The sequence below is a fragment of the Gopherus evgoodei genome, chromosome 2 (assembly GCF_007399415.2).
Source record: "Gopherus evgoodei ecotype Sinaloan lineage chromosome 2, rGopEvg1_v1.p, whole genome shotgun sequence".
Taxonomy (NCBI): Eukaryota; Metazoa; Chordata; order Testudines; family Testudinidae; genus Gopherus; species Gopherus evgoodei.
Genome location: NC_044323.1, coordinates 22,972,904 through 22,994,308, shown reverse-complemented (window position 1 = coordinate 22,994,308; position 21,405 = coordinate 22,972,904). Strand labels below are relative to the sequence as shown.

The 21,405-nt window shown below is 41.3% G+C and overlaps 1 protein-coding gene across 1 annotated transcript in view; it reads left to right on the top strand.

The window, feature by feature from the left end:
• Positions 1-21,405, top strand: part of ADARB2 (adenosine deaminase RNA specific B2 (inactive)) — a 475,814-nt gene that overhangs the window by 290,188 nt on the left and 164,221 nt on the right. Inside the window, exon 2 of the mRNA XM_030550140.1 lies at positions 14,352-14,438. Within this exon, the coding sequence (XP_030406000.1) occupies positions 14,352-14,438 (87 nt within the window). The remainder of the gene's footprint in view (positions 1-14,351; positions 14,439-21,405) is intronic.

Sequence of the window (21,405 nt, the reverse complement as noted above, 5' to 3'; positions counted from 1 at the left end):
TCTGTCCAAGAAGGTACTAACTGGCTTCCTTCCTGTAGACAATCTTTCCTTCACTCTCTCCCGCTTGGTTGCCAGAGTTACTTTTTAAGCAGGTCCTCCATTTGGAGCATGCTGTACAGTTGCTGAGGGGTGAGGCCTTCTTAGCCCAGTGCTGCTCCATAATTCCTTTAATCTTAGTGAGGGGTCTGTAAACCCAATCACATGGAGTAATTGGTGCCTCTTCTCCCTCCAAATGCATCCCGTCTGCTCCTTCACCATTTATCTGAGGAGTGTTTTCTTGTTTCGCCATTTATGATTACTCTTTATGTGTATCATTATTTGAGTGCTATCAGTGTAGGCTCTATACACATCAAAAGAGAAGTGGTCCCTACTTCAAAAAGTTTACAATCAGTCAAAGACAATGTCGTTCACACAGACTGAGAGGAAGTCTAGAATTGAACTAGTATGGCTATCTTGGGGGAACGACTGAGTGGTGGTGGTCCTTGCAGATTGGAGCAATGCCTTCTGAATGGGTTTCATTGCCTGTGGAATCAATTTATTGTTGAACTGTCCTATAGTTCCAGGAAGGCAGGTTTGGGCGTAGAGCTATGCCAACCTAACCCCTAGCATAGACATAGCTATATAGGCAGAAGACAAAAACCCTTCTGTTGCTGTAGGCTGCATCTATACTGTGGGGCTTTGCCAGCATAGCGAAAGCACCATAGCTCTGATGATCTAGTCTCCGTAGTGTAGACATGGCCTTTGTTTAAACACAGAGTTGCATTGGTTGAGCTTAAGATGCGTTTTTAAACCAGTTTAGTTAAACTGATATTAAAAGCTTGCGTGGACACTCATTTCAGTTTAAGGCAGCCTTATTTCACATTAGTTTAATTTGATTAGGAACAGGTTTAAACTAGCCTGAAATAAGCCACACACAGTGCCAGCTCCAGCTTTTTTGCCACCCCAAGAGGTGGAAAAAAAAAAAAAAGATGAACTCGACAGAGCTGCCACCAAAGTGGAAGACAGTGAGTGAAGGACCTGCCACCAAATTGCTGCCGATCTGGAGCGGCCTGATTGAGCCGCTGAAGTGTCGCCGCCGCCACCGATCCGGACGTGCTGCCTCTTTCTATTGGCCACCTGAGGCACCTGCTTCCTTTGTTGGTGCCTGGAGCTGGCCCTGGCCACAGTTAAAGCAAATTAAGATTGACCACACAGGAGGTTGAAACAATTTAACTAAAGCAGTTTAATGCAAACAGTGCAAATTCGCATGACAACACAACCATGTGACTAAGAGATTCCAAGATTAGCCTGGTTAACCCTAACATTGATCAAAGTAGTTACCACAGGTAGGGTAATTATGTAGTGATTTGCCTGCTCTGTATATACAGATGCCCTTCCCTAACACTGATTGATATTCAGCTGGCTCACAATCAAATGATATTAAGTAGTGTTAATTATGCCCCTTTTTTATGTGCTTAATAAAGCTACTGTCCCTCTTTTGCTGTTCATGACATGGCTCTTGCTTGCAGAGTTTGGAGCAGTGATGGCTTTTTAACAATTGTTTGCTCATATGCTCTGTCTGCTTTAGAAAGGGTCTGCCCCCTAAAAGGAAAAGAAAAAAAAAATGCTCACTTGCCATGTTTTATTCCTCAGCTGCACAGAATGCAAAATGAAAATATTTTTAAAAGAATGCTCAAATAAGGTAAGAACCTTTCAAAAACTTATTTGTAAACTGCCACTTTGCAGCCAGAGTCAGATCACTTAGAAAATACCTAATACTGTGTAATCCTTATGCAGACGGAGGTACACATACACTGATAGTAATGCAGGGTATTTTATCTCTGTGTGTCCCCAGGCTAGGCATCAGAAGAGAAAAACACTCTGGAAACAAAATTAAATAGTTTTAGATCTAATTTTACTAGGCTGAACTAGATTTCAGATTGATTTCTGTAGAATTTAATAGAGCAGCACACTCTGATAGAAAATCCATCTACCACATTGTGCTTTTTACTTACTTTGCTGTTTACTGGAAGTATAAGAAACTAATATTTCACAGTGCAATGTGTTTCATTCTGTAAATGGCCTTTCATTTTAAAGGCGTTTGGAATGGCTGTTATGGAAGGCTGAAGTATAGCCACTGAGATTTGTCTACTCAAATGCCTATTAATATTCATATGGTGAAACTGCTGCTAAAACTACCTTTGTCATTCTGTGAAATAAGAACTGCAGGACAGGCCATCATAAAAAGAAATACTATTCCAAATGCTGTATAGTTAATAGTTTTCTTATTGTGGTCGGTATTTGGTTTGGCTAGTCTTCTCGAATCACTGGCTAGGGGCCCATTATGTGAGGGGATTTAATCAGTAAAACATATCCCAGTTGAAGTTATTCTACACTTTGAGTCATATTTGTACATTCCATTTTCCAGATTGTCATGGATTGTTTGCAGGATTTGATTGTGGTGCGTCTCCACTTTCTGCATATCTAACTCCTAATTAGAATCATAGAATATCAGGGTTGGAAGGACCTCAGGAGGTCATCTAGTCCAACCCCCTGCTCAAAGCAGGACCAATCCCCAACTAAATCATCCCAGCCAGGGCTTTGTCAAGCCAGACCTAAAACATCTCTAAGGATGGAGATTCCACCACCTCCCTAGGTAACCCATTCCATTCCAGTGCTTCACCACTCTCCTAGTGAAATAGTGTTTCCTAATATCCAACCTGGACCTCCCCCGCTGCAACTTTAGACCATTGCTCCTTGTTCTGTCATCTGCCACCACTGTGAACAGCCGAGCTCCATCCTCTTTGGTTGCTATCCTGAACACACAGTGAATGAGCATTGGTCCATGGCCCGAAGCTGAGGCCAAGGTGCCAGTAGTGGTTTCCTGTCATGCAGACACCGGGGCCCAGAGCCTCAGCTGCAGGTAAATAGCAGTCAGTGAAAGAAAGTCGAGGGGATGCAAAGGTTTCCTTTTGTGCCCCTTGCTCCTGAGACTGTCTGGCAGCTAGTCTAGTTGCTGCTGACTGTTCTGACACTGGGATGTGCAGCAACACTCCAGCCGCTCCGCTTGTTCCCCAGCCCCACTCCCTGCCTCAGGAGGGTTTGGCATGTCTCTGCCACTTGAGGATTCCTCTAAGCAAAAAGGAATCCTCCAATGACCATCTGAGCCAGCTGAACAGCAGCCAGAGTATAGGGCAGCTCTTGTCTACTAGGGGCTGGATTTTCCCATAGATTATCCAACCGCTTATTCAGATGGTAACAATTTTTGGCTTTGTAGGGCCAGATTATTAAAGGTGTTTAGGTGCCTAAAGATGTAGATAGGCACCTAATTGGATTTTCCAAAGCTCCCATGGGCTTTAGGTGCCTAGGTGCTTTTGAAAATCCCACTAGGTGCTTAACTGTTTCTTTTGGTGGCTAAATACTTTAAAAAATCTGGCCCTCTCTCTGCGTATACAGTGTGCCCAGCCATTTGATAGCATTATCAGTCAGGTGAAGAGCCAGTAGCCTGCCATCAAAGTAACTCAGCCGGCACTCATCAAGGTTATGCGACATAGTCCGAAGTTGGCCACATCTACATTGTAGGTCGTTAGAGAAACCCCATTTGAAGACATTAGCCGCATGATTGTCAGCAGCCAAGCACAGCTTCATTAATTGGACCCTTAATGGACAGGACTGGAAGCCCAGAGGTAAAAAGCTTTGTTCCTTTACCTGTTCCCGAGCCATTTGAAGTTACACATTTAATGTTCTTAACAGCACTGTCATACAACAAACTGTTGCTTATCTGTATTGCAGTAGCTCCTACCTGCCCCAGTCATGGGCCAGGACCCCACGGTGCTAAGCACTGCACAAACACAGAACAAAAAAATAGGCCCTTCCCCAAAGAACCAAATACATCAATAAAAAAGCAACAGTTCCTTTTATTTACACCAAACTGCTGTATTCAATCGACCAAAGTGGAGTTCCAGCTGAGGGAGAGGATAGACCCTTTTATGCACTGTGATGCATATTGAACAGCTTCTAGCCCCTACTTCATAGGAAACCTTCACGGCTTTGGCATTCGCTCCTCTAACTTCTGACTTGACAGGGAGCCCTCCTAGTGCAGTCAAAAACCTTCCCCTGAAATGCTGAATATCAAAATGTGCCACAGGTTTGTCTTCCCTTTGATAACCATATGAGACAAAAATGTGTTCTGCTGTTTTATGTCTTAATTTCATATCCCTGCTGAAGCAGAGGGGGAAACACATCACAGCTGATGAATTTTACCTTTTATAAAGTTCCATTCCTAATTCACAAAATTCCTTGGTTTCCTTCCAGAGAAAAATGTCCCAGGCAAAGGGCAGCAGAGTATATTTCACTGAGGGTTTGTCTACACTGGACCTGGAGGTGTAATTTCCAGCTCAGGTCGACATAGCCACTCTCATTCTAATCAAGCTAGCGTGCTAAAAATAGCAGTGTTGCTGTTGGATAGGTGGCAAGACAGAACAGTCCAATCTGAAACCCTGGGTACATGCTCAGGGTGGTGAGCCCATTCCACTGCTCACACTGCCATGGCTACGTGGCTCATTTTAGCTCACTGGCTCAATCAGAGCTAGCATGGGTATATCTACTTGAGCTGGAAATTTCCCTTCTAGATCCAGCGTTAACCTGCTTTGTATTTCTTTATCACCTCCTGGAAAAGATTTCCCTCCAGTTCTCGCATCTCTTCAGCAAATGTGAGAAATCAGTGCAAATATGCTAGATTTAAAAACTAATGAGTAAAAGCAGATCTTGAGCAAATTTATGCACAGATGGCCAACTTCTCAGCTGTTGCCAAGCAGCTTTCAGTGTATCTGAGGCTTCTAGCCACCTTTGTACCAATGCAGTCCAGAGGCTATTTTTCATTGGGTCGATCCATCAACTCCAGTTAGAGCACAATAAGCGTTGGCTGCCAGTATCCTCAAGGCATCATGTCAGTCAGGGATTACCAGGGAAGCATGGATGTCCTAGGCATGCCATCTTTCCCCACTCATACCCTGTGTACTAGCTGAGAAGGAGCTGCTATAAGGATCTAGACTCAATACTGAATTCACTGATTTCCTGCAGCAGTGAATTCCACAGGTTATCTATATATTATGGGCCAACCCTCACTTTTCTATACCAAAAAGTGCATATAATTGAATACTGGAAGAATCCCCTGAAATTATTCAGTTGCTCCTATATTAATGTGCTCTGATTCCAGCACATAAGTGCCAGAAAACATGTCAGTCACAGGACAGGATTATCTGCGAACCATATTTGCCAGTTTCAGAGGCGTGCACGTGTTTCAGAGGCATAGGGTCCCATCTTCACTGGCTGGTACATTGGGGCAGCAGAGACACAGACAATGCTTATATGGTGAAGGGTGCATTATTTCAGCTTGTAGCCCAAATGTTATCTGGCTGCATCAGATACACACACGGTCTCTGGGCAGAACCCTCTTGATGTTGCCCTGGCTTTGACCCACAATCCCTTGTTAGGCCAGAACCTTGCGACATACACAAAACTGGCCATGGCTGTTATTGTTGTCACATGCTGTAACCGATCTCCCCCGGTGTTCCAGGCATAGTATGCGTATTCTGTCCTTGCACAGTGGTATGAGGCATCTCAGAATCTGGCTCTGTGAGGGGAAGTTTTTCCTTCTATTTGTTCTGAATGTGATGGACATTAATTTAATCGATATCTTTAAAGTCTTTGCATGGAACCCAAATTTTTGTGTCCGCACTCCCTGTGCGTGTGCCAGATGTAGCGCTCAAAGGGTTAATCCATTCTTTCTCAGCTGCTGCTAAATTCCACTCTCTGTCCACTTGGTGTATGGGACAGCAGAGTAAACTACTTGTCTCTCTCTCAGCCTCTATGAGCTTGACTGTGACCCTGTTGGTCATATTATTATGGTCATTAATGATGTGTATTACACTAGCACTTAGGGACTGCAAAGCGGGATTTAGGGACTCGCTGTGCTAGGAACTGTACAAACAAATTACACAGTCCTTGTCTTGGAGGGATCTCAATCTAGGATTTAGCAAGGTGCAACTGGTGAATAAGCAGACAAGCAAAGGGAAGGACCAGGTAACAGTGAAGAGAGGTGTGGGTGCATACAGTAGTAGTCTCAGTGATAACAGAAAGACAGCAGTCTGACTGGTACTAAATGGCAATGATTTGTAGGCACTGCAGTAAAGGTGAGTTCTAAAGATATATTTAAAAGAGGATAACGTGGTGAGCTGCTACATGTAGTGTCTGTGAGACAATGGTACCTGGGCGCTTTTACTGCAGCAATCTGCGGGCACAGTCTGGCAGTGCATACAGAACAACTTGCAGCTCAACAGTGGGGTTCTGAATTCAAATTTAAAGGTTGAGATCAATGCCAAGTGATGCCAATCCCTACCTAGAAAACAGAGTGAAATTCCCATTGCAATAAGAGAGGCATTCTGGTGGCTGTGCAAGTTGCAATTTAGAAAGCTGTGAGCCTCCTGTAGTAAGCAGTGTAAGTTTAAAAGGGATTGCTATTTCTCCTGCAAAGTTTCCTCTTGTTTTTTTTCCTTTTGGGTAAGGACTCAGCTCTTTCTGTCAATCACTATTAGCTCATCCAAGTCTGAACTGACTGAACACATCAGAAAAGAGGAATGAAATCATCTCCTGGTGTGTGGGTTTATTTTATTTTATTTTCAGAAATAAGTCTAGGTTAACATGAATGTAGCAATGTGAATATTTGATTTGCTGCATGTGCAAGTTAAGAGCAAAAAGTTATCAGCTGTCTTCAGGGGACTTTACAGCTGAGTTCACTTTATTGTATCAAAGTTGACCCATCCCCACTAATCTCATACTCCGTGTGAATCGAATGCATTACGGTATGGTTTTTAATATCCAAATTGTGTTTTTTAAAAGAATCCTATTTAAGAAATCTCCAACATTCAAAGTAGCTTATGGTAATCAATTAGAATATGAAAATGGAACTAATTCTGTAAAGCATGCTGAACTGGCAAACTACTGGTAGCCATCTGTCTAATCCTTGTTGTGTATTCAAAAGTCACATTTTAAAACACAATTATTAACAGTGGTCATTAACTGCCAAGCAAAAGAGCACACCACGAATTTCCATTTGGAGATTAGCTCCCAAATACTTAGGGAGATTTGGAGTAAAACTTGCAGTGTGTTTCCATTCCTCCCTTATTGCCTCAAGGCAAGAGCAGGTTTCTCTCTGCTTAGGTAAATAAGGCCTGATTTTTTAGAAGTGCTGACCCCGCCCCCAGCTCCCATTACCTTCATTCTACTGCCTGTGGGGGCAGGGTGAAAGTAACATTAAGCACTTACCAATATGGGGGCAGGGCCTCAGGCAGAGGGTGGGGCTGGAGGTCAGCATCCCCCAGCCAACCCATCTTTGATGCCTGGCCCGCACTGCCCAAGGCTCCAGTGATGATTGAAAGGGCCCAGGGTTCCAGCCTCTGCCACAGCAGCGGCAACCAGGAGCTCCAGGCCCTTTTAAATCGCCGGCCCTGGGGCAGCTGCCCCTTACCCGCCCCCATACCCTCCATCAGGAGCCCTGCCAGTGGGGAGGGGGGGAAACAAAAGGGGCAGCGATGTTAAAGTTGGCTGCATACAGGCTGGTACCAGTGACCACTTCTTACCAGTACCCCATACCAGCCCATACTGGCTTACTTGCACCCCTGGGAGGGGGTCACAGTAGTTCTGAAGATCACATTGTCTTGGCGTGATTAACGATTATCAGTGCCAACCACAGGGCAGACCATGAAAAAAGAGAGCAGACACCCCAAACAAGTGATATGTTCTATAATTAGATTTCACCAGCCCAGTGAACTCCCGGATCACTGTAAAAGTCTTACCATGGAGTCACAGATGGTCCCCTTGCACACTGCAGTCTGTCTTGCCACCCAGGCAGGCTGGATGTAGTGATAAATGGTCACTTACACCAAAAAATCACAAATTATTCAGGTTACTCCCAGTGCCAAGGGACCAGTTACCTATCCCACATCAATTTATAGATCGCACACCAAAGACAATGCTAATCCTATAGCAAACTAAGGATTTATTAACTCAGAAAAAGAAATGAGAGAATTATTTATAGATTAAATCATGCAACATATAAGTGCAGATGAATTACAATCTATGGTTCCAAAAGTGACAGAGATGTACTAATCCATTCACTGAATGTCTTTTAGGGCTAACCCTGTTTGACCCTGGGGATTTCTTCTTTTGTTTCTTAGCTCCAGGCGTTGTGAGAGTCCAAACATCAGAGACATAACCATTTCTTCTTATGAACATCTTTGTCTGCCCTTCCCCCAGAGTTCAATCCAATGGGACTCTTGCACATAACTTCTTGGGACAATCAACAGATTTTGTCCTACAATGGCCCATTTAGTCTTGATAGTCCTTATTGATGAGCAGGGGACCCACTCTTCCTGCCGAGGTTCACGAGTTCAGAGCAGGCATTTTTACAATTATAAAGCAAAACTTTCATAATACCTTATAGCGGGATTACAGACATTACAAATAAGATTAAGGATGCAGCAACTTTAGCATTTAGATTCTATAAAATGCTTTAACATATCTTTTCAAGTCTGACTCCTGCCTTGAACAGGTGAGCTGGTCTGGCTTCCAGCTATGAATTTGTCAGTACTCAGCTGGCGCCTACAACCTTGGCAAGAGCTGGCACTTGGTCTGCCAGCATCACACATGCCATAGTGTGTGATACCCTTTAAAAGTGGGGCTGTGTTAAGAGTGTGAATGCTGCCCTGCAACCAACTTTTTGCTCAACTGGTACAATGACATCATGCAGAAAAAAAAAGAAGATCTTGAGGTCCACACATCATTGCATTTACACCTCTACCCTGATATAACGCCTCCCGATATAACGCAAATTCAGATATAAAACGGTAAAGCAGAGCTCCAGGGAGGCGGGGCTGAGCACTCCGGTGAATCAAATCAAGTTGGATATAACACGGTTTCACCTATAACACGGTAAGATTCTTTGGCTCCCGAGGACAGCGTTATATCAAGGTAGAGGTGTAGTTTGAATGCAATCTAACCAAATGTGGGTTGAGTCACTAAAGCACAACCTATTATACATCTCTGGCTGTATCTACACTAAAATTTTCCCTAAAACTTCCAACCAGTGCTAGCAAAGATGGAAGCTCTAGTGCAGATCAGTCGACTGTGCCTTATCCTTTGTGTTATCCAACCTTTCTCGGAATAGGTCTAGACAATGGCAACAACAGGGCTGAAACGGAAGAGATAGCAGACAGGGATGTGCCGAGAGGAAAGGAAGGAAGAGTCAATAAGGACTGATGGGTTGGGGATATGTTTGATGTGTTCAGTCCTGCGGCCACCAGCAAGTGGCTTCTAAAGATTTTCAGGGAAACACCAAAACCCTTACACATTTTTTTAAAGATATGACTTTAAAAAATATCAGATCATTCTGTTTAAAGGCTGAGTTGTCAACAAATTGAATTATTTTAAATTAGCTAATTGTGAAACCATTCAGGTTGACAATATCTCATTAAATGATAATATTCTTTGCAACTGTCTATAACTCTAACCCCCATCTTATTGGCTCAGCACTAAGCCTGTATTTATGAAGTGTGGATCGACAAACCACAGGGCAAAAGCCACATTGCAAAAGGACAGAATCTAGCAGAAGTTTGGCAGCCCTTTGTGATACCTTAAAATCTGATGAAAAGTTTGGATTAAATGCTGGTCTTTTTCAAACAAGCAAAAAAAATGTTGGCTCATAGTTTTTGGTTTGTTTTTTGTAATTTAAAAGGATATTGTCAAAACAGTTTGCATGATTTTTTTTTTTAAAATAATAACTGCTACTGTTGGAAAATATCTCTCAAGAAATCTGAGGAAATTGAAATCTGCTTTCTTTCCCAAATAATTTTTTTTTTTTGGTTTGGTTTGTTAGTTCTTTGTTTTTTCTTCCATCTTGCCATGCACATGGGATTTATACTGAGAGGACAGATGGTTGTGTGGTTAAGGTCCTGGACAAGAGCTTTAGTCATTTAGCTTTGTGTGGAAGGATGGTTGTGGCAGATGCAGTTCTATTCCTGGCTCTGCCCCCGATTTCCTGTGTGACATGGGGCAAGTCTTATTACCTCTTTGTGTCTGCATTCCACCTCCCACCTTTCGTCTCTTTTGTCTATTCCCAGTGTAAATGCTTTGGGGCAGGGACTGTATCTTACTATGTCTGCCCAGTTCCTAGTACAATGGGACCCTGATTTCATTTCTGGGGTTGCCCCTGTTTGACCTGAGCAGCCAGTTAAAGTCTGGGGCAATAGGGATGTTACATTTGGAAGTAAAAATTGATGGAGTCTAGTAATTTCTTTGATGGAACCTTGTTTATTTATAAGGCATGTACAGAGTCCTGCTTTTTCAATTGCAGGAGGAACCAAGAACAGAAGCTTAAAGCCCCAAGCCTCTTTAGCCAAGAGACCCAAAAGTTCTCTCCTTAGCTTTCCCCAAGGTCACACTGGATATGTCTACATGGCTATTTATCCTTAAAGTTATGTTAATTGAAGGGTGAGGTCACACCTATCAATCTCAATAAGGTTTTGACTCAACCCATAACAAGGTATCACCCAACTCATAACAAGGATCTTCTAGGTTTTATTCTAATGCAAGTAAATAATAACTTATTTTATGGACTCTCATGAATGTTCAGTTGCTGGTGCTGCATTCTGTTTTTGTTCTATGAGGAAAGGAAAGTTAGTTTTCTTTTTTCTTTCAAAAATAAAGAATTACATCAGCTTTACAGACAAACCTAAAGTAAAAATAGGAGCTCAAATTTTGTGCTTGCAGATCTTGAGTCTCCCTTTGAAAGGACGAGTAAGAGCAGAAGAAAGTGGAAAAAGATAGGAAGCTTTAATAGTATTTCTCTGGGGAGCCAAGATGCTTTTTCAGATCCAGCAGCCTCTTTTATTCTTATTCATGAGATTTCTTCAAACTGCCAGAGATAAGACTAATTGTGATGGACATTAAAATATATGAGGACTTTAAAGTGTGAATGCCCAATTCCCCTAATCTTGTTTAGAAACAATAAACAAGAATAATACTGAATTTAGCCATTGACAATAAACCTAAATTAGTGTTACATGGCACATATATGGTAATAGGCAATAACTTACAAGAGATGGAAGCGCATGATCATACCGTAAGATATATCTCCAAACAGATTATTTCCTTATAAGCACCTCAATTTAATTATCCTGCCATCCGTCTCCTCCTCCTTCACAGACTGAGTAATTTGTCTGCATTAGGTGCACATAGCAACCCTTCCTTTCTTACATCTTTCATTCAAGAAACCTCCCCTTCTGCTTTTTCAGACACATAGTAAATCTTCTGTTCCTCAGCCAATGGGTTTAAATCCTACATTCTAATCTTTATTGATTGAACCATATTCTTATGTAAATTGGGGTCAAGTTGTATCTGTGATATAATTAATCCTTCCATTCTGATCGGCAGCTCTAAGATTGGTGGCATTGTCACAAAACACTGCAGTAAGGCTCTGTTTTCAGCTATGCAAAAGTGAAGAAACAAGGAAGATCTTTGGGGAAAAAATATTAGAAATCTGAGATGGCTAAGGGGTCTATTAAAATAAAATGTGGAATTTCATGTCATATTACAAATCAGGCCCATCAGCCAAACAAATGCTTGGGCAAAAGAGGTGTCACAGAATGCTGTCTCATATAATAATAATGCATTAGAAAACTATACTTAACCCTTACATAAATACAATGAATTAGCCAGTGCAGTTGGATGGGGCTTAGGACAGTGGGGTCCTGCTCTGTGACTGGAGCCTTTAAGTGCTATTGCAATACAAATAATAATGAAGCAGAGATTCAGAGTTATAAGCTAAAGGGGCTGCAGCTTCAGGAACGCAGCATCGCAGAAAGAGAGCTTTCTAGAATAGACATGGGACATATAATTTGGCATGATTGTCATCAGTAAGGATAAAACCTAGAATCTTCAGCATCAGTGTCACATGCCCTTAGTACCTGAGCTAAAGGAATAACTCCATTAGCTGAGAGTAAGAAGCAGCCTTTATTCTCAGTGGGGGCACTTTGATTTGGTGTATGCCATCCTTTCTATTAGGCAAGCTGGTCCTGAATGGCTGAGGTCCACCAGAGTTAAGTCCCAGCAGGGATGCATTTTATAATGAACCGTTTCTTCATATATACAGCATCACACTCATTGCTGGAGATCAAATCAGAGAATTCAACACAAATGGGCTTTGGATCAGCGGCAGAAAGCACAAGCCATTACCTCTTGAGTTAAAGAAGTTACTCACTCGACTCAGGTGTGAATGTCAGCAGGTTTTAGCTTCACCAGGGCCAGGGACCAGAAAGAGGGACAGGATCTCACACAGTAAGTGAGTGTGTTACAGAAATATCACATTTCTCCCTGATATCACAAAGCAGAGTAACACCTCAGCACACATTATTCCATTTGGGGAAGTTTCTTGGCTAAAGCATGTGAACTTTACTCTCTCACTTCATCATATCACTGCAATCCCTTAATGAAATTACAATTCAAGCTGGATGTTTCATTATAAATTATAAATTAACATAGGCTAAAAGGTTCATGAACTGAAAATTCTTATGTGGAGAGACTGTTTAGTGCTCTTAAAGCAAGAAAGAACAGTCATCTTGTACTTGTAGCTGAGTTGAGCAGCTTTGCTGGTTACAAATGTCTATATGCAGTTTATTTTGGAGTCTGATCACACCCTTTAATATGAGACAAGATTGTTTGCAAACCTAGGCAAAACAAGGCTGACAAGCCAACAGAATGAGTTTAAACAGACTCGTATGTCAGAATTCACTGTGGAATGGTAGCTAAACAAGGAATCATATCTAAAATTATTAGCCTTATGTTTCAAGGAAACTCGTACTAAGAAAAATAAAAGTTTAGGAAATGTTTCCTCTCAAAAGAGAAGTTCACATTCAAAACTATTTTCCAGGCCTACTTAGACCAAGTTATTCATTATTCAGTTTTTGGTGAATTTCAAAACAATATGGTACAAGATATAAGTAAAACAGCCCAATATGGTGTACAGCAGCATTGATTATAATACTGTAGATGCTTCAGTGAATAATGAGCTTTGATACGTTTGACTAAATAGCATACACATCTGCAATGTAAGCAGGTTTAATGTGTCTCTATTAGTAAAAGTTCTTTTCCAATATACAGATATGGAGAGAGATTCTCACCATAGCAATGTTGTTTTTATTGAAAGTGCCCAGTTGCCATAGTTTTAAGATGGAGCTTGATAAATTTATGAATGGGATTATATGACGAGGTTGCCAGTGATAGCAGTCAGTATAAATGAGACTATGGGGATTAGCAGGATCAGACAAGGACTGGATGTTTGTTTGGATAATAAGAACACCCAGAATCACAACAGGAAGGATTACAAAAATAAAAATATGATTTAGGAAAGAAATATAAACCTTCATGCACTGGGGTATGAGTCAACCTCTCAGTAAGAAAATTTCCCTGTAGGTGGGTCATTCTATAACTTCCTTTAGCAGGCTCTTGAAACCTACCTCCTCTGAAGCAGCTACTATTAGCTAGTGTCAGAAATAGGAAACTAGACTAGATGAACTAATGGTCTGATCCAATTATAGCAATTCCTATAATCCTATTCCTGCAATTGACTCCTATTAGCTGTTTTTTTTTCTCGCCAGAGAAATAATAGCAGCCCTCTGTCCCAACTCCCAATCTCCTTTAATCAGCATAGAATGGTGAAAGTCACAATGAAAACTGTTTCACAATACTCTCTAGCAGCATTATATCAACACATGAGGCAAGCGCTACCACAGCCAATACTGTGTGGACAGTTACATTGCTGACAAATTTGAATAAAGATCCTATTAGAGTAAAACCTCAATCAAATACTCCCATAGGAAGAGCAAACTCACTGACTCACTCTGCTCACAAAACAAAACTGACTTTACTGAGCTTCAACTTCTGAGGATAGGACAAGAAGCAATGAGCATTAACTACAGTAAGGGTGGTTTAGTTTGGACATTAGGAAAAACTTCCTAACTGTCAGGATAGTTAAGCATTGGGATAAATTACCTAAGGAAGCTGTGAAATCTCCACCACTGGGGATTTTTATGAGCAGGTTAGACAAACACCTGTCAGCAATGAGCTAGATAATACTTAGTTCTGTCTTGAGTGCAGAGGACTGGACTAGAAAACCTCTCGAGGTCCCTTCCAGTCCTACATCTCTATAATTCTATGAAAATAGACTTGCCAATATGAGGAAAAGAATACAATGAAAATCTGAATGTTTTTGGCTTTGGTGAAACCCTGATTTTATATTTTTTCCCCTTTTGTTCCAGAAAAAGTAAGCATATTGTCAACCTTCATCACGCCCTTCAAGTATTTAAGTCCTGGTGCCACCAATATGGAAGATGAAGACAATTTAAGTAAGCAGCCTCTATTCTTCATATAGGGATGAATGAGAAAGTGAATTGAAAGAACTTTAGAGTGCTGGTAATTTTGGGAGCAAGGTGATTTAGCAAATATGCAACTGCTGAGACCAATCCTGAGATCAGTGCAAACTTCTCTGGTACATGGGGCATGACCTGGTCCCCAATGAACATGGGGTTAATCTCAGCTCAGCTTCCCACTTCTTGCACAGATGCTGAAGGAAGGGCTTTACATTGGGTGTGTAGAGATGGGAGAAAATTCCTATGGGAAGGAAGTGCTGGGTCATAGGAGTGGGGAGTTCCTTTGTTTTTTTTACTTATATTAATTTGCTTTGATTTATTCTTATATGCATTATCCCTAAAGGAAAAAACTTCATTGACTGACTCTGTTTCCCCTCACTGCCTTGCACTCTCAGGGATTTCAATGGGAGTTGTGCCTGAGTAAGATCTTCAGGATCAGGGCCTTTGTCTGAAACCTTGCTCTCTCCTTTTCTTTTTGTTAATATTAACTGAAAAAGAAAACAATCCAAGTCTAATTGAATGGGGATCATTCACTAGATTTGGGTTCACTAGATTCAGCTGAGTGGTGGTTACGAGGTTCTCCAAGAGCTAGTCTTGCTCCTGCTTGGTGGTGTTGAAATATGCTGTACCAAGGACTGTTTGGATATAAGAATGTCAGCAGCCACTATGTACTGAAGGGGAAGTGAAGTAATTAAAATGTGAATGAGGCTGGGGGGAATGTGTGTGGTTAGAACTGAATAACCTTAACCCGCTCTTTACGTTTAACACCTAGCAGGGATTACCGCACATCCTCCGGCCGTCTTGTTGTAACATATTTCGAGGCACATAAAACAGAAAGGGAAGCTTTCCAAACCAAATGAACACCTCTTTGCCTTTAGAATCCCCTACCAGATGGGTACCTCTTCCAGCCAGAAACAATAAAGAGTTGCCCTATTATAACCAGTGGGTGGAAAAAATGGATGATTCTCCATATTGTAGCTAATCTGCCTTGCCTTGGACATGAGGCTGCATGAGCTGGAATATTTACTGAAGGAATATGACCCTTTATTGTGCACTGCTGAGGAACACGTGTACATCATATTGTGCTTGCTGACTGTTGTTAGCACCTTGACTGGCAGGTATAACATAAACCAGCAAAGGCCAAAAAGTCTAGAAAAGCCTTTAAATCCTGGTCCTAAGGAGGCTACATTTCTGCAATGCTGTATGAGAAGTGCACACAGAAAACATACTATGCACACGATGAGCTGCTGCAGGAATCTCCTGTGGAACGTTTCCTAAATGTGCTACTCAGTTATTATTGAATAACATAGTAAATTTGTACAAGCCAAACATTGAAACCCCATTTTCTCATTCCTGCAGCAGTACCCCGGCCTGCTTGCCATTGCACTGGCTTTAAAGTTGATGTTATGGACAACATAAGCTTTGCTTCCTCAAAGAGAAATAGCAAATTTCATCTTGTCACACACTAGTCCTCTCCTGGTTCCAATATCCTATAATAACACTGGCAATCACAACAATTTTGTGTATTCATATGAATTACACACCATTTACTGATAGGAAAAAAAGTGCCACCTACCCCAATCAAAGAGCCACCAAATGAATTAAGTGACTTGTTCTGAATAGGAGGTTTTATATTGTACCAGTACTTCCACTAAATGGCTGGGGGGTGTGGCAGGGGAGATGCTTTAGGAAGAAATAAATCTATCTTGCAATGATGTACGGTGGTGGTCTGGCTTGCCCATTATGGCTCTTTCAACCCTATTATCCATGGGCCGTATCAAACTGCTCAATCCAATCCAGCTACAGTTGCAGTCAGTGGAAAGATTCCCTTTGGCTTCAACAGGAATTGCAACAGATCCAAAAAGAATATTCCACATCCATTTGGGCCTTGTTTACACACAAACTTGCACCAGTTTAACTAAAGATGTCTTTAAACTGGTACAAGTCTGTGTATAGATACTCATACTTTGGTTCAAGGGGTGAAATAACCTGATAGACAGAAAAACATCTTCAGGCCACTAGCTCCTTTAAAATGCCATCTCTGCTGGACTGAATATCAGTCCCAAAGGAAAATTAATCTGAAACCTTATGGCAAAAGTCCATCCTACAACATCATTCCCATAAGCCAGATGCCAATGTCATCTATGGTATCCAGGCTCCACACAGTGTGATCCTGCCTCTGGGAAAATGGCTATGCCAACATAATACCATTGCCCTGGATCAGGGAGCTAGCTTTTTGGTTTTTGTCATAGAGATGCACAGACCCTCTCTGTGCAAGCAGCAATGGATACATTTCCTGTTGGATCAGGCCCTATCAGACCATGATACACATATATTTTTGGTGATTGTGCTGGCACTAGAGTCCCGAAGGACACTGAAGCACATATTTAACTATGAGCATATTGGCCAAGATTCTCAAAAGTGTCTAGTGATTTGGGGTCTCTCCATTTTTTGGTTGCCCAGTTTGAGACATCTTAAGGGAATCTGATCTCCAGAAAATGCTGAGCACCACCCTTTGAAAATCAGGCCCCTTTAAAGCATCTCAAGCAGCCCAACATGGAGGAACCAGAATCACTGGTCATTTTTGAATATTTTAGCCATTGACTTCAATAGCCTTTCTCATGAGTATGTATTTAGGCCCTGATTCATGAAAGCACGTAAGCATGGACCTATGCCAAGCTCTATTCAGAACAGCACTTAAGTACACATTTAACTTTATGCATGTGCTGATGTGCTATTCTGAACAGGGATGCTTTCCTGGGTCAGAGCCTAAATGCTGTGCTGGATCAGGGCCAAAACTTATGTAAATAAATTACCTAATTGGTAAGAACTATACTAGTGCTTAGGCACGTTGTAGTTATTACAAACAATAGATGACTCAGTGGTAGGAAAATTTTCAGTATGGAGGTGCTAAAGGAAACAACTTTCACCTTTCACAAGTTCCTTCATAATTCTCAGCTTTAATTTTAAGCATAAAACTGGTATAGTTATCTGGGAAACAATAGGGGACCTTTTAAAAGGATTTTTTAAAACTGTAGATGCAGCCATTCTACCGCATATTGTTATAATATCATTTGGGGTGAATTATAATATGCTTTTAAACCACCTACACCTTACACGTTAACAGGAAGGTTTTCATCATCAACAAAGAGAATATGTATTTTTTCCCTCTGAAGCATAGTTCCTCATATATACATCTAACTGGTAATTAAAAGTGTGTGTATTTTTTATTTCTACAGTTAGCTACAAGTTTATTATACCAACTTCAAGAATACGGATCTGAATATAATTGATTTCTGTAAATCTCCAGCAAAATAATTCCTGTTTCTTTTTTTTTTTTGAGATTTGGTAGTTTATGAAAAGGTTGTTTGGTTGGCTGGGGAGATTGCCCTACAGTGCTGTTGATATACTAGTTGACTGGAACACAGGGGTCTGCCGAGTTTGACCTCCAGATCATACCTATTGTTTTGCTGTGAAATGCCTCATTTTCAAGTATGTCAGAAATGATGGAGGTGAATCCCTTTAACCTCTGTGGTCAATACAATGGAGATGGATAGCAAATAACATGATCTATGTGAGGAAGTCAAAAGGGGGGCAGATATTAAAATGCAGACAGCAGAAAATTAAAAATAAACCTAACCTTCACTGTTCAAAATGCAACAGTAGCAATCTTAGGATTCCTAAACATTTCTAAAGATAATATTGACTTGTGGCCCTCTTGTACCTAGGCAATCGTTCCTTATTCCTTAGCTCTTGATATAATAAATATCTTGCAATTATCTCAGATGTTTACTTATTGTGATTTGTTTTTAAAAGAGGTTTTCCATAGTGAAGCTGCCACATTTCCCCCCACCCACCCACCTCCCCCCCCCAAAAAAAGTTTGGCAGCAGAATAACCTTCAACAGGAACAATATTATCTCTTCAAATGTAGCGTGGAGTATCGGATGGCTAGTTCTTCAGAGCCCTTATGACCCAGAGACATAGGCGGTGTCATTATTAGTGATGCATTGTAGTTCCGAAAAGCTCTTGATGATGCACACTCTCCAGGTTAACTCTACTGTGCATAATGACCAGAAAGGAGAAAGAAATTAAACGAGATACAGAAAAGTGAGAGAAATATGCACAAATAAATACATTTGATAAGTGCTCTCTTTTCTCCCATTCAATTGTTGAAGCAAAAATAAGATTGCAGTGTAAAGGATAAAGGCCTTCGCTTGCTTGTGCAGTCTGAAAAAGAACGATGAGTAAAGTTATCTGATGGGATCTTACAAGGCAAACTCAGATTTTCTTTTTATCTTTCAGAATAAAGTAAAAATTATTACTATAAATCTCTATTTTTTTGTTTCTCCTTTTCCAAAAACCGATAATTCCATTATGTTGCAAACCTTTCAACTTAGGAGCACTATATTTGATTATAATTTTTTTTATCAAATATAGATAATGTATTTTGGAGACTCAAGAGCCAAGTCATTCTGAGAGATAACACGGATGAAAATGATCCACCATTTTGCATTTTTCCCCATGTGCAACCTCTGACTTGCCCCTTTCCTTTTAGTGCTCTTCGTTTCCAAAATTGCTTGTGATTGTTCTATTATGGCTGCTTACAGTATTTATCTAATGTAGTTTGGTGTCATTTGCCTGCTTTGTCTGATTTTCACAAGAGAAGTACATGTGCCACCATTAGAGATGTAATCTTGTGTCTGCTGCACAGAGGTCTCATGAAAGCCGCATTTCAAAGATCTCCTATTTCAAAGGTACCTGAAAGTATAAAGTAATTTAGCTTTATCCATCTATTGTTGGATGTCATGCAAGTCCATCAGGCATATGGTCTTTCTTAGAAGCTTTACTCCTTTGTAAGAAATAAAGGAACTTTCTGATTGAATTTAGATGGCCACTAATTTATATGACATGAATGACAACTGGCCTGATTCTGCTCTCTTTGAAAGCAATGGGGAATTTAGCTATTAACAGGAATTTCAGGATCAGGCCCTCTATGTGATTTAAGTTTTGTCTGGCCTAAGGTAATTTGCATCACCAGCTACCTCAGTGTTAGTCCATAAGGTAGACATACTGCACCAGTGCTAAACAAGGTCTGTGGACTGTGCTAAGGTCAATCACTAAAATAATTTTTGGGGCCAGCGCCATCTCACACTGCTGTCACACAACTACACTGAGGGTTTGCACTGACATCGCTGAATTTTCTAGTTGCACTGGTGAAAAAAAAATCATAACACACTACTCCACAACCAACCCACAACCCAGGATAGATAGTGCCAGAGACAAAACTTTTAGAGCAAGCAGAGAATGTTTATTTTTGGTTCATTGCGTTTGTGAAGGTGAAGGACAAACTGTGTCTGTTCAGAAACCCATGGAGCAAGGATTATAAAATAAAATAAACAAACAAATGGGAAAAGACAATATGAATTATAAATACAAATAACCCTCTGAATTTTCCTATTCAGTGGTGCATAATCAATACAAATTCCTTTCAAACCTGTATATAGTGTGAAACAAAAGCTATCTTTCTTTTCATGCCTCCTGGATTCAATATCATTATGTACAGTAATTGGGTCTGTAAAAACCCTATTAGGAAAAGAGAGAGAAGAGGTGTTAAATACAGAACCAACCCTACTTCCCTTAGAAAAGCATATCTGAGACAAAATGTTTCACAGCTTTTAAATAAGAAGGGATCTTCAAAGAAGGATAGCTCAGCCTTAGGAAGGTGGTGCTATCTATGGAAAACCAGCCATGGTGGGAAATGGTTAGCTATTTCAGTGGTCCAGGAAAATAAGACACAGTTAAGACTGACTTGTTCCCCCTCCCCAATTCAGAGCTTCCATAAATGAGTTTGAACTCTAGGAGAAGAGATCGAGTTATCTCAGATCATCTCTTATTAACATGACCTTTTCAGTGGCTTGTTTCTAGTGAGGCTGTTTTTGTAGCTATCATATTTTATATGGGTGAATTTTATATGGCAAGATTTTTCTTTTTCTAATATGACTCTTTTTTTTCACTCTAGAAAGTAAAAAAGGAGCTAATCACTAATGCCCTGATTTAGCAGCCCATGCCCATCCCTACTAAGCAATGCACTTAAGCACCGTGATGAGACTTAAACATAGGCTTGAAATTTAGCATGTGCTGAAGTGCTTTGCTGAGTTGCAATCGTGGTTGTTGTGCACATAGGGATGTTGTGCAAATAGAGACCCCTGCACGTACAGTAAGTCTCATTGGTCTCATTGGGTATGTCTATACTGCAATTAAAAACCCATGGCTGACCCGTGTCGGCTGACTCAGGCTCACAGGGCTTGGGCTAAGGGTTAATTGTGGTGTAGACAGATGGGCTCAGGGACCCCACAAAGGGGAAGGGTCCCAGATCCCAGGCTCCAGCCTGAGCCCAAATGCCTATAAACAGTGCAATGAGCCTGAGCCCTGCAAGCTTGAATCAGCTGACACACGACAGTCGTGGGTGTGTAACTGAGCTGTAGGAATACCCAGTGGGGTTCCACACAGCCATCCACCCTCACAGAACAACCTGCAGGATTGAGACCTTATTGTTTTGATGGAAGAAGTTGTTCAGTGTTTAATCAAAACACCAGGATTTGACCCACTGCCGTTTTGAATACGAAGCAGACTCTGAGGGTTCATATGTGTCTGTAAGGCACAGCCGGAGCTGGGGGCGGTGCAAAGTTGCAATGCTCCAGCAGAAGTTCCTCCTCCCCTTAGCAAACAGCTAGCTTCCCACGCCCCTGCACAGCCTCACACAGTGCCGTAACAAGGGCAAGGCGAGTGAGGCACTTCCTCGGGTGTGCAAAGTGGAGGGGTGCAGCTCTACCACGATTGGTGGATCTTCGGTGGCAGCTCTACCACTGCCGCTTCTTCAGTGGCAATTCGGCGGCGGGTCCCTTGGTTCCTCTCGGAGAAAAGGATCCACCGCTGAATTGC